Source organism: Orcinus orca, chromosome 18, assembly GCF_937001465.1.
Source record: "Orcinus orca chromosome 18, mOrcOrc1.1, whole genome shotgun sequence".
NCBI lineage: Eukaryota > Metazoa > Chordata > Mammalia > Artiodactyla > Delphinidae > Orcinus > Orcinus orca.
Window position 1 is genome coordinate 4,006,725 of NC_064576.1, and position 13,946 is coordinate 4,020,670.

General features: G+C 39.1%; 1 protein-coding gene across 3 annotated transcripts; it reads left to right on the forward strand.

Moving 5' to 3' along the window:
• The first annotated feature begins 1,531 nt into the window (after positions 1-1,531).
• On the forward strand, positions 1,532-10,163 carry LIG4 (DNA ligase 4). Of its 3 annotated transcripts, none has more exons than XM_049701384.1 (2): positions 1,532-2,227; positions 6,263-10,163. In XM_049701384.1, exon 2 carries the CDS (start codon positions 6,291-6,293, stop codon positions 9,024-9,026), a length of 2,736 nt encoding a protein of 911 aa, XP_049557341.1. In that variant the 5' UTR covers positions 1,532-2,227; positions 6,263-6,290; the 3' UTR covers positions 9,027-10,163. The 3 variants fall into 3 exon arrangements, with proteins under 3 accessions (XP_049557341.1, XP_004273658.1, XP_033290956.1); XM_004273610.4 differs by having other exon boundaries at positions 1,535-2,223; XM_033435065.2 differs by lacking the exon at positions 1,532-2,227 and adding an exon at positions 2,260-2,541.
• The last annotated feature ends 3,783 nt before the right edge of the window (positions 10,164-13,946 follow it).

Sequence of the window (13,946 nt, forward strand, 5' to 3'; positions counted from 1 at the left end):
TGTTTCTCTTTTTGTCTTCTCCCAACCCAGACCGCTCCTACCTTTATCAGAGTGGACCGTCACGGGCGGATGCATGGTTTATGAGGCCCGAAACTTGTACCATTTAGACGGCCCTTGTAAAGAAAAAGAATGGAACATTACCTTACTTTTGCAAATTTTACAGAAGCACAAGACCGTGAAGACATTGCTAGGGCCCCTCCCAGGGCCTTGGAAGTGACCATACAAATGGGCCCCTGAAGCTGGAGTGTCATTACCTTCACTGACAACCGCCTTGCGCAGCAAATTGTACTCAATTGTTTGTTTATCGATGTCTAACCCCACCCCCGTCATTCCCTAGTCTCTGTACCCTGTATTATATATACAGAGGATATGTAACAATGTTTTTTAAAGCTTGGAATCTGCTGCCAAATTGAGAGCTCCAGGTCAGAGAGGCTCTTGATAATAATTCCTATTTTTATCAGAAATTGTTATCAGGTGGTGCATCATCTGATAAGCACCACCCACCATGGTAGACCGACCACTTACACAAATAAACTAATAATCAAAGCAACTCTAGACGATACTCAATGAAAAACTCGATTCTCTGTGAACCAAGCATCAGAAGGCTAAAATAACATGGTAACTTGGAGATGGGGATTTGAAACAACTTGGAGTTTGTCTGGTTTCCTTGTTCCCCTCTTATATCACTAATACAAAGTGCAATCTCCGACATTATACAAGCTCAGTAGATGTTGAACAGGGTACAAAAATGTACACAACTGCCTTCGCAAAAGATGGGCACGTGGAGGGTCCTCTAACTTAACACTGTTGGGTGCTCCTCCAAAGTGAATTGATAATTAAGTTGACTAGTAGGTGGAAAAATTACCCACAAAACAGTACCATGTGACTTTACGACTCAAGTTATTTTAGAAAAGTAGTCAGATAACATAGCTGATGTGACATATAGTTGTTGTTGAGCTAGAAGGACCCCTAAGTGTAGCTTTACTACAAATTAGTACCGTGGATTAAATGTGTGTCAGTTTGTAAAAAGAGGCTTTTGTACATTAGACAACTCCTAAGGGCACTTAAAAACTCCAAAATGTATTCTCAGAGCCTGTTGTAGCAAAATTTCACTTTCATTTTAAAGCAATAATATTTTATGCTAAAATGAAGTAATTCTAAAAGTTGTCTCTTCCTACAGTTTATGAATAATTTCTCAATTCTCCATGGTGGAAGAGGACAAGCCATAGCAAGATACTGGTAGAAAGCCACAGCTCCTGGAAAGCCACACAAAAGGATTCGGGTTGTTTTCATTTCTCAATCCTCTGTATGTAGCACAATTTACAGTATCATAGTAGGTGCTCAGGAGAGATTTGTGGAACAGTTTTATTTTGAATCCTTGAATAGAAATTAGGAGTCCATTGTTGATTTCTGAGTATGCAACTGTTTGTATTATGAATTATGTATTATTGTGAATTATGTATTATTTGTGTTAGGAGACAAGAGCTGACATCACAGTTGCACCATCATGAAAAACAAATAGGAAAGAACTGCCTTAGACAATTTTGCAAAAGCATATTTTTCCACCTAAATGAAACAGCAGACGATTTGGGAGGGAAGATGCCCTCCTCTCCCCTGGGTGCTTTCACAACCACGGAAATGAGTGATGGTACCACTCTTTACACATAGGGAGCAGAACTATGAGAGGTTGTCACTTGCTAAGAGTAGCCTAAGCAGAGAGGCTCAGGCTCAAAGTCCCAGTAAGGAGCCAGTGGACAAAGTATTTGGGGGTCTCCCTCAGCGACGAAATCCACTCTCGTGGGCCAACCGTTTGCAAAGAGCACCTGCTGCTGAGGCCAACCGGAGATGTGTTGGTAACCACACTGTAACCCCGTTTCCCTCTGGGCCTCTGCAGCCCACCAAGGTGGGCGGTCCTCCCAGTGCCTCCGGAAAGGTACGGCGCCTGCGCACATCATCTCCCTGACGTCACAGCCTCTGGGCCCGCAGGTGGCGACGGCGCTCGCGTACATTGGCAGCGTGAAGTCAGGGCCGCTCCGTCCGCAGGAAGCGATTGCGCCTGCGCAGGGAGCAGCTGGCGGAACCGGACCTCGGTGCTCCCGCTTCCGGTTTGGCGGCGGCGGCGGTAGCGGCTTCGGGCCCGGTTGGCGGTTTGTGTGACGGCCCAGGAGGGGCCTCGCATTCCACGGAGGATCCAGAGGTGGAGTCTGGGCAGGCGGAGGCTGGGTAGGTGTGGCCGAACAGGAGGGGGCCGCGTAGCGTCTTCTTAGTCCAGGGAATGCTAGTCTTAAGAGTTCGGGTTTCTTCTTCGTCCTTCGGTTCATCCTCATCGGGTCCCCGGGTGAGGGGCACCGACACCCTGACGACCCGCCGCGTTAGAAGCCCGGTCCCCGGTTCGGGCTCTTGCTTTGGACCCCCCCTCCTGGGACGTGGGACGAGGGGACTGTAGTGTCCCCCGCCTTTGACGCTCAGGAGCCGTGTTGGCTGCTTGAATGGCCTGATTCCGGCGCCCGCCCCGCCAGCTGGAGACCCCTGGACTCAGAGGTAACGGTTTGCCCAGGGCCGGGGCTCCCCCGGCATCCGCTGATGAGGGTAGTGTGGACCGTCCAGTGATTTTCCGGAGAGGGAGTATGCTTGTTTCTCTTCTTACACCTTGTCTTTCACTAACTTCCTGCCTCCCACAGCTTTTTCTGGCTTTTTCTCACCACTAATTTCTTTCTCCTGAGGTTCTCCCAGAATATCACAAAGTGCTGTGGAAGGTGGGCTCCTGTCAACCCTTCTGTCTTGTCGAGGGTTGCACGAAGGAAACTTCACCTGTGCCATTCCTTTCTCTCCAGTAGAAGAGCATTGAATCATCTCCCATATTCACCGAATAAAACCTTGCTACTGTGTCTTGTTGTATAGAGGCAGCAGCTGAAAAGATGATGAGTCATTATTGTACCAATTATTTGTATATATTCTCTTGAAAGCTTTGCTTATCCTTGTCAAAATGAATCGTCCCCCTCTCTTCTTACCGGCTTAGTATTTTGTAATATTCATGTGTTCAGTGTCTTTTGGGTCCACAAGCATTATAGTACTAAAATCGATCAGGGGCTTATTAAATGCCAGGTACTGTGTTAAGCATCTTATGTGAGTTGTCAGGCATCATCCTAATTTCTACATAGTTATCAACCCCACTTAACACTTAAGGAAACTGAAACTTAGAGAAATTAAATAGCTGCCCCATATCACACAGCTATGAAGTGTTAGACTCCACATTTAAACTCAGATTATTGGACTCCAGAGCCTGAGCCCTCACCACAGACTTCTTTGTATTGCTTTTTCACAATTCAAAAGCATCAGCCAGAGTCCTCAGAATCCAGAAAATAAAATGAAAAGAGTATGTAAAAAGCAGTGGAAATGGTAATATTCGACTCTTTTGTACTATTTTAATAAGTAAAAATATTTGAAGTCTATTCATTTTATACTAATTTTGGAATCCTTGTTATCTATGGAGCAGTTTTACGATGCATATATATTTACATCATTACGTGGATTTCAACATTAGTATAAAGTAATTTGAGCCTTTGCCTGAGACTTGTTCAGGGAAATTTGGACTTTGAGACTGTAATAGAATCTACAGATAAATCAGAAACCCTATACCAATCTTGAACATTCGAAGAAGTATTTCTTAACGTACTTCGTTTGGTATATATTATATATGAATTGTAAGCAGGGCATTATATACTGTAATATAGGTGGAATATACTGTAATATATATACTGTATACTGTATACTGTAATATAGGTATACAGTATACAGTATATACTGTAATATACTGTAATACTGTAATTATATACTGTAATATAGGTTGAGGGAGCATGTTTTGAGAGATGAGAGAGTGAACAGACCTAACCAGGTGGTGCAGTCAGTTATTCAAATGAGACGCAGCAAGGGGAAGCAGTTCCTGTATTCAGAGATAAAAGACTCAGGATTGTGGTATCTCCTGGGTTTATCTCGGCCTAACGGACTCTGTAGACATTGGATTTCCTTTGTCAGCAATTAGACTGAGAGGTGAGGTTTTTTGCCCCATAGGCCCCCAAATGGATTTTGTTAACCTTCCCCAGAGTAGTCATAGCTGCTGGGTGTTTTTAACCAAACTACCCCATCGCTCGTGTGTGTGTGTGTGTGTGTGTGTGTGTGTGTGTGTGTGTGTGTGTGTGTGATCAGCTCCTGGCCTTCCCTAGTGTGCTTTTCCAGGAACTCAACTGTAGGTTTCAGTAATTCATTCAACAAACCAACCTACTATGTGCCAGGAGCTAGTGGCACAGATTACGCTGGGTGTTTTTAACCAAACTACCCCATCGCTCGTGTGTGTGTGTGTGTGTGTGTGTGTGTGTGTGTGTGTGTGTGTGTGTGTGTGTGTGTGTGTGTGTGTGTGATCAGCTCCTGGCCTTCCCTAGTGTGCTTTTCCAGGAACTCAACTGTAGGTTTCAGTAATTCATTCAACAAACCAACCTACTATGTGCCAGGAGCTAGTGGCACAGATTACAACATGATTTCTAACCTCCAGAGACTGACAGTTTAGTTAACGTGGTGTTGTAGTTAACCATGTGATTTCTCCTGCTAGATAGTGTAGCCTCATGCTGATAATACTGTGTGATTCTCTTTTGTTTGCTGGGCCGGGAATTTCATGGACTCTGCACCACAAGAGACCTCCCCACTCCCCAGAAGCTGCTCTGACTTCCTGCCCTCTGGGCTACATGGGGATATGCCAGGAGGTATCTGAAACCACAAGATAAAACATGGCTTAAATTCCTAGAGTACACATTTTACTTGAATCTTTTTTTGGAAAAGTTAGTATATTTTAGTGTTCCATTTAAACCATATTAGTTCTGATATTTTATAGATTCTAATAGAACTTGCATGATTATTTAAAACTTCAAAGAAATTTTATGCTTGTGGTGACCACTTTAGCAAATATTCTAGACCCTAGTCCAGGGTCTAGAATAAGGCCCCCATTATTTCCTCTTTGACTTTCAGGAGATATTTCAGTGAAAAGCTCTGTCTCATGACATTTTACTTTTGCTATATTTTTGTTAAAGCCCTTATCATTTTATAGTTGTTCCCATTACATCTCTTTTTCATTGCAAAATGTACTCCTGAGGCAGAAACATACTGTATTTGCCCATAGCACAATGCATGTCCCATACATAGTCAGCAAGTGGTTTGGGGATTACTGGCATGGGATTATCGGCCAAAAAAGTGCACTAATGAATTTAAATTTATAAAACTGTAAGTAACTATGATAATAGAGTTAAGAGATAGGTAACGCGGGGGCTTCCCTGGTGGCACAGTGGTTGAGAGTCCACCTGCCGATGCAGGGGACACGGGTTCGTGCCCCGGTCCGGGAAGATCCCACATGCCGTGGAGCGGCTGGGCCCGTGAGCCATGGCCGCTGAGCCTGCGCGTCCGGAGCCTGTGCTCCGCAACAGGAGAGGCCACAACAGTGAGAGGCCCGCGTACCACAAAAAAAAAAAAAAAGAGATAGGTAAAGTGAGAATTTCATGGGGAGGATGTTTTGATTTGGGTTTTGAATGCTAGAGTGATTTGTCATAGCAGTGAAGAAGTGACAGTAAACATAGTCATAGGCTTTGTCTGGAAGAAGAGGGTACTTATTTGGGGGAAAGGACCCTATCTACGTAGAAGTGCAGTTCAGCCAAATTCCAATTCAGTGAGCTAGCGCTTTGTTAAAAGCATGATTTTAGGAAGTTTTTTTTTTTTTACATACAATGGGTAAACAACAAGGTCCTACTGTATAGCACAGAAAACTATCTTCTCTATCCTGTAATCAACCGTAATGGAAAAGAATATAAAAAAGAATGTATACATATGTATAACTGAATCACTTTGCAGCAGAAATTAACACAATATTGTAAATCAACTATACTTCAATAAAAAATAAAACAATAAAATGGGGAAAATTGTTTGTAAATTGAAAAAAAAAAATTTGTTTCTGGTGCTGTGTGGTGGTGGTCTGAAAGAAAAAGAGGAGAAATATAAGAAAAGACCTCAGGAGCCCAGAAGTGAAATGGGTTTGAAACAAAATAGTTGATTATCATTCAATGTAGAGGTTGAAAAGAGACATCGTTTGTAACATTGGTCTGTTTTCATTTAACAAACATTATTAAACATTTGTTATGAACCAGGCACTTTCTGTAAGGTCTTTACATTAAAATTTAGTTGAATTTTATCCTTCACAGTTATTCTCTTTTTGCTTTATCAGATAAACCAGAAGATTCGCCGTCGCTTCCATGGCTGCCTCGCAAACTTCACAGACTGTTGCATCTCACGTTCCTTTTGCAGATTTATGTTCAACTTTAGAACGAATACAGAGAAGTAAAGGACGTGCAGAAAAAATCAGACACTTCAAAGAATTTTTAGATTCTTGGAGAAAGTTTCATGATGCCCTTCATAAGAACCAAAAAGATGTCACAGATTCTTTTTATCCAGCCATGAGACTTATTCTTCCTCAGCTGGAAAGAGAGAGAATGGCCTATGGCATCAAAGAAACGATGCTTGCTAAGCTTTATATTGAGTTGCTTAACTTACCTCGAGGAGGAAAAGATGCCCTCAAACTTCTAAACTACAGAACACCTACTGGAACTCGTGGAGATGCTGGAGACTTTGCGATGATTGCATACTTTGTGTTGAAACCCAGATGTTTACAGAAGGGAAGTTTAACCATACAGCAAGTAAATGACCTTTTAGACTCCATTGCCAACAATAATTCTGCCCAAAGGAAGGACCTAGTAAAGAAGAGTCTTCTTCAGCTTATAACTCAGAGTTCAGCACTTGAACAAAAGTGGCTGATACGGATGATTGTAAAGGACTTGAAGCTTGGTTTTACTCAGCAAACTGTGTTTTCTGTCTTTCATAATGATGCTGCTGAGTTGCATAATGTCACCACAGATCTGGAAAAGGTCTGTAGGCAACTGCATGATCCTTCAGTTGGACTCAGCGACATTTCTATCACTTTATTCTCTGCATTTAAACCCATGCTGGCCTCTATAGCAGATATCGAGCGAATTGAGAAGGACATGAAACACCAGAGTTTCTACATCGAAACCAAGCTAGACGGTGAGCGTATGCAGATGCACAAGGATGGGGACGTGTATCGGTACTTCTCCCGCAATGGATATAACTATGAGGATCAGTTTGGCTCTTCCCCACAGGAAGGTTCCCTGACACCGTTCATCCATAATGCATTCAAAACAGATGTTCAAAACTGCATCCTCGATGGTGAGATGATGGCCTATAACCCTGATACACAAACTTTTATGCAAAAGGGGAGTAAGTTTGATATTAAAAGAATGGTAGAAGATTCTGATCTGCACACTTGTTACTGTGTTTTTGATGTATTGATGGTTAATGATAAAAAGCTAGGACAGGAGACACTGAGAAAGAGGTATGAAATTCTTAATAGTGTTTTTACACCAATACCAGGTAGAATAGAAATAGTGCAAAAAACACAAGCTCATACTAAGAAAGAAGTAATTGATGCTTTGAATGAAGCAATAGATAAAAGAGAAGAGGGGATCATGATAAAACATCCTCTGTCCATTTACAAGCCAGATAAAAGAGGTGAAGGATGGTTGAAAATTAAACCAGAGTATGTAAACGGGCTGATGGATGAACTGGACATCTTAATCGTGGGGGGCTACTGGGGGAAAGGTTCCCGGGGTGGAATGATGTCTCATTTTTTGTGTGCGGTGTCAGAGAAACCCCCTCCTGGTGAAAAACCATCAGTGTTTCATACTCTCTGTCGCGTTGGCTCAGGTTACACCATGAAAGAACTGTATGACCTGGGTTTGAAGTTGGCCCAACACTGGAAGCCTTTTCATAAGAAAGCCCCACCCAGTTGCATTTTGTGTGGAACAGAGAAGCCAGAGGTCTACATCGAGCCTTGGAACTCGGTCATCGTTCAGGTTAAGGCCACAGAGATTGTCCCCAGTGGCATGTATAAAACTGGCTGCACGTTGCGTTTCCCACGAATTGAGAACATAAGAGAAAACAAAGAATGGCACGAATGTACATCTCTGGAGGACTTAGAACAACTCCGAGGGAAAGCCTCCGGAAAGCTTGCGTCTAAACACCTTTATGTGGGTGACGATGATGAACCACAAGAAAAAAAGCGGAAGGCTGCCCCAAAGACGAAGAAAGTTATTGGGATTATTGAGCACCTCAAAGCACCCAACCTTTCTAACGTAAACAAAGTCTCTAATATATTTGAAGATGTGGAGTTTTGTGTCATGAGTGGAACCAACAGCCATCCAAAGCCCAATCTGGAGAACAGAATCGCAGAATTTGGTGGTTACGTAGTCCAAAATCCAGGCCCAGACACATACTGTGTGATCGCAGGGTGTGAGAACATTAGAGTGAAAAACATCATCTCTTCTGATAAACACGATGTTGTCAAGCCCGAGTGGCTGTTAGAGTGTTTAGAGACCAAAAGCTGTGTGCCATGGCAGCCTCGCTTCATGATTCACATGTGCCCGTCAACAAAACAGCACTTTGCTCGGGAATACGACCGCTACGGGGATAGTTACTTTGTCGATACAGATTGGAACCAACTGAAGGAAGTGTTCTCGGGAATTAAAAATGCTGGTGAACAGACTCCTGGGGAAATGGATCCTGTGATTGCCGATTTGGAACACCGGTATTCCTGGGACAACACTCCTCTTAGCATGTTTCGACACCACACCGTTTTTTTGGACTTGTATACTGTTATTAATGACTTAAGCACTAAAATCGAGGGGGCAAGATTAGCTGTCACAGCCCTGGAGCTTCAATTTCATGGAGCAAAAGTAGTTTCATGCTTAGCTGAGGGAGTGTCTCATGTCATCATTGGGGAGGATCAGAGTCGGGTTGCAGACTTTAAAGCTTTTCGAAGAACTCTTAAGAGAAAGTTTAAAATCCTACAAGAACGTTGGGTAACTGAATCAATAGACAAGAGGGAATTACAGGAGGAAAATCAATATTTGCTTTGAAGCTAGCTTTCCTAGTGAGGGAAGGCCTCTGATCTGGCTGACTCATTAAACCACATTTTATTTTAATCTCTTAAAATCTGTGCTTAAACAGTATTATTAGATATAGAAACACAGTAATCGTAACTTTTGATATAGAAAAGACACCCAATGGCCCAATGTCAAGAAAGAAAATTTTCTAACAGTGTAGTGTTTGATTATTTTTATAACCAAGATGAAACAAAATGTTTAATGTTAACAGTCTCCTTATAGAAATCTAGAATTTTGACTCAGATATTAATAAAATAGATTTAGAAGCTTTTAGAGTCATTAAAAACAGTGACCTAACAGGATTTTCTGAAGTCAAATAAAAATTTTAATAATAGTTTTTGTCTAATAAAAGCATTGCAAGAAAAAAATCAGAATTGTTACAATTGGACTTGTAAATATATGTCTTTTTAAGTTGAAGGCTAAAATTCCTCTTTTAAATGTGAAATGTGAACAAATTTATTTTTTAAGGTTAAGTCAAGCTCATGAATACATACCTTGTTAATGATGTCATTAGCTAAATCAGGGGAAGTTGAATGAGATTTAATGGTCTAAAAACTTAAAGTTGGATCAGTTTGAGTTTTAAAATCTCTTGCAATTTTAAAAGTACTTGGCCCGCACTTAATGTTTTTTCTAAAATAGAGCATGTTTTAAAGAAAATACTTTTATGTGAATTTGTACTTCAGTATAAATAGTATCCACAAAGAGTGATTTTCTTAAGTATAACCCATTGAATGTGTCAGAATGGCATGTGTGTTATAACTTTCTTTACAGAGAAGTACATTGCTTTGACTTTTTAAAGTGACTTTTATTTACCCTTAGGTTATGTAAAGTTTGTATAGTATGTGTATGTATTTATATATATATATAATGTCTGAATTTATATACCAAACATATAAATACCAAAATATACCAAATTTTGGAATGCAGCCTGTACATTTTGAAAAGTATGTTTTTATGACATCAGTTAACTACTTGGAATTTGGTACCTGAGAAACTGTGTGTAGATTATTTGTAAGTAGTTAAAAATTTTATCGAACCCATGGAACAAATGTATGTTATTTTGTTATATTTCTTAATTTAAATAAAATATTTAATGTACTATTAAAATAATTTCTTATCTTTATTTTCAAACAATTCATAATAGTTATTTCAGTCAAATAGACATTATGATATTAATATAATTTTTGATTCAAGTCAGTTCCTATTTCAGGTCCTTTGAATTTCATATTACTGAATGAGCTTCATTAAAATTTTTAAACTTGTATATTTTTATATAATGTCTATTGAGAAAAATTACAAAATACAGGTATGTGTAGTGAGAAGAAAAGTACATAATTTTACCACCAAAGATAACATCTATTTTAGGTTACCGATGGTAAGGAAAGCACAAAATGCATATTTGCAGTGTAACAAATAAATATAAAATAAGCTATAATGCTTTCTGTGACTAGCTTTTCTCACCTAATAAATTGTGAGAATATTTACAGGTCACTAAACTATATCTACATCATTTTTAATTGCTGCACAGTATTCCATTGATTGGTTTGTAATGTATCCAGCTGGCCCTTATTGTCTGGCTTTTAGGTTATGTCACTAAGTCACCCTCACTTCTTTACTGAGCTTTGTAATCAGTTGTTTACATTTGTAGAAATGGAATTACTGATTCATAGTTACGTATTTTCCAGTGACTTGAGACACATTGTAAAATTCTGGCAATGATGCCTTTCTGGTTTTTCTTGGAGAGTCCAGTTTCTTAGTACTAGACCTGTTCTCTCTCCTTTCAATTCATAGGCGTTCTCATCCTGCCCAGTGGTTTTAAATATGCTAATAACACCCACTTTTTTTAGCCCCGATTTCTTTGCTTAACTCTAGTTCACATATCTAACCATTTACATAACATCTCCACATGAAGTCGCATGGGCCTCTCAAACATAATGTGTCCAACCGTAACTTATTTTTTTAATCATAGAAATAATTTTAAATGCAACCAGGAGGATAGCATAATGAACCTGCATGCACATCACCCATTCTCAACAATTATCAATGATTAATCTTTTTTCATATTTATAGACCTCTGAATTATTTTGAAGTCATCTTACATCACATGATTTCATCTAAAGATGTTTTATAGTAGAATTCCTGACTTCTCAAACAAACATGATCTTTTTTTTTTAAATTTTTATTTTCTGTTGGAATACTGTGGGTTAACAATGTTGTGTTAGTTTCAGGTGTACAGCAAAGTGATTCAGTTAAACACATGGATGTATCTATTCTTTTTCAAATTTTTTCCCATTTAGGAAAATGTATCTGAGTTTCCTCTTGCATAAAATAGGGTAATAGTGGTAACTGGTTTATCCGGTGGTTGTAAGGACCCTGTGTGTGTGTGTGTGTGCACACACACACACATGTGCATACATATTATGACTGTGTAGAACACTATCTTATCAGTTATTTTTGTACGTAATGTGAGAAGGAAAAATAATACGTGCAGAGGTTCTGTGATACATGGTAATAATAGAATGTGAATTGGAGAAAAGAACTGTGTTTGTAAGGGAAAACCCTGTAATGGGCATTACCAAACTTTTTCTGGCCCTTTCTCCTACGAAGTGGTTCACAGCTGGGGAAGATTTTTGCCCTTCTGGGGTTTGGCAACATCTGGAGACTTTTTGATTGTCAAGACGGGGTGGGGGGGGGCGGGGGGGAGGTGTGACTGGCATCGAGTGGGCAGAGGCCAGGTATGCCGTTAGATATCCTACTGCGAACAGAAAAGCTCCCACAAGTTACAATCCAGACCAAAATGTCAATAATGGTGAGGCTGACAGAGTCACCTGAAATGTAACGAAAGAAGACCTTATATTACTTATGAGTAACTCCAAAAGACCGTGCATAATCACAGCTTTGTTGCGAGCCAGTTTTCATTCATAAAACGAAAGCTGATTCCCGCTTCTTCCTTTAAAAGCGTAAGTGGGTTAATTAGTGTTTGCAAAGTCCTTTGAAGATGTAAAATCGTATGTAAACGCTATGTGTTATTAATGACCATTCTGGAAGACCGTGCTGTGATCCTTGCTCATGACCACAGCCAAGCCTCAAAGGCCTAAGAGGCACTGCGTGATTTTTGACAAGCTGGAACATTTATAATGAGAAAGATGGGCATCAGGACCTAAGCCAGTTTTCAATGGCTGGGATGTGACTGTATATAACTTGGCTCATTAAGACTAAGAAAACTATAGGTTTTGCTTTGGGATATGTCTGCTAAACAGGAGTAAATTTCTTCCAATTTCACAGCGCTGTATGCGGGGTGGGGGAGGGGAGTAGCAAGAATCCATAATACAATTTTAATTATTATAAAGAAACAATTAATTTATAGAAAAATTCTACTATTTATATTTATAAACTGGTTTTCTCTGGCCTGGGAGTCACTGTGTAACTCGGGCTGGGTCTGATAAAATGAAGACAATAAAATGAACTGCAAAAACCTGAAGAAACCAAGAAACTGAGTATAATACAGTATGCTTTTTTCTCTAGGTATGAAGTGTAAATCATGTCCCATAAATATAATTTTATCCTTTGACAGTATAAATGTCTTTAAATTTCAATATGGCTCTTGATTTTATCTAATGTGACCATTTTCCTGTTAGGAGGTAGAATCTAACCTCTAGATTTAAACAACAATGTATCTTTAACTCAGCTTCAATCTGGATGAAGTATCTGTAGTGACATACTGGGGTAAATAATTCTGAGCTGTGAGATTTGGCTTTGCCAAATTCTGATGGACACACATGTGAACTTCAGTGTTTAATAAAGGTGACGTTTCATGTCAATGAGGGGAAACATGGATTATTTAATAAGTAGTTTGGAGACAACTGTGTAATCATCTAGAAAACAAACCCTCTCTTATTGCTTAAATACATCTCAGATAAAGCAGATATTTAAAAGTAAGAAAACAAAACCACACAAATAATACAAATCTAGGAGAAGGGTATTTTAAGTATCGAAAACAAAAATGAAAATAGAAGCCAGAGAAGAAAAGATTGCTAAATTTAATTTATATGATTGATAAAGATACTCTACAGTGATTGCCATAAGTCAAAGGTGGTGACACAGGAAAAATATTTGTACCAAAATAGCAGGAAAATGACTTTTTTCTTTATTATATGAAGAGCTCCCATAAGAAAGGCTATCAACTAGATAATAGATAAAAAATAAAACTACATGTAAAACTGTTCAAAAATATAAAAAGATACAAAGATATGTCAAAGAAAACACAAGGCTTTTGAACTCATAAAAAGATATCCTCCCCATCCATTACAAAGACAATCTAAAGTTGTATTTTTTTTGCTATCAAATTTGCAAACCAAAACTTTGATAATAAATTGTGATCATAAGAATGTGAGAAAAAAAAGTTATCCTCATGCTTTTTTGATGCAAATATTTATATTGTGTATATACTGATTTTCTGTAGGGGGAAATGGCAACATCTATCAAAATTTTAAATGTATTTATACTCTAGCCAACTTAATGAATTTTCAGGGATTTATCTTTCAGAAGTTGTTACACACATACAAAACCATACATTTATAAGCATAGCATAGTTACTGCAAAATTACACTATAATGAAGGAGAGGGATTAAATTAAATGTAACAGACGTTTGGTTAAATAAATGATGGTATATCAGCCCATGATAACATAAAATTATTTTTAAAAAAACGAAGATACTTTCCTACTGTATTTACCAGTAGGGAAGTATCTTTCAGATACATTAAGCAGAATAAAACAAGAAATCTGCAGGACATGGTGGAGATTCTTTTACCATTCTTTTTTTTTTAACATCTTTCTTGGAGTATAATTGCTTTACAATGGTGTGTTAGTTTCCGCTTTATAACAAAGTGAAT

Excerpts from the sequence above, each read along its gene's own strand:
- LIG4 (XM_049701384.1), top strand. The coding sequence starts at position 6,291 with ATGGCTGCCTCGCAAACTTCACAGACTGTTGCATCTCACGTTCCTTTT.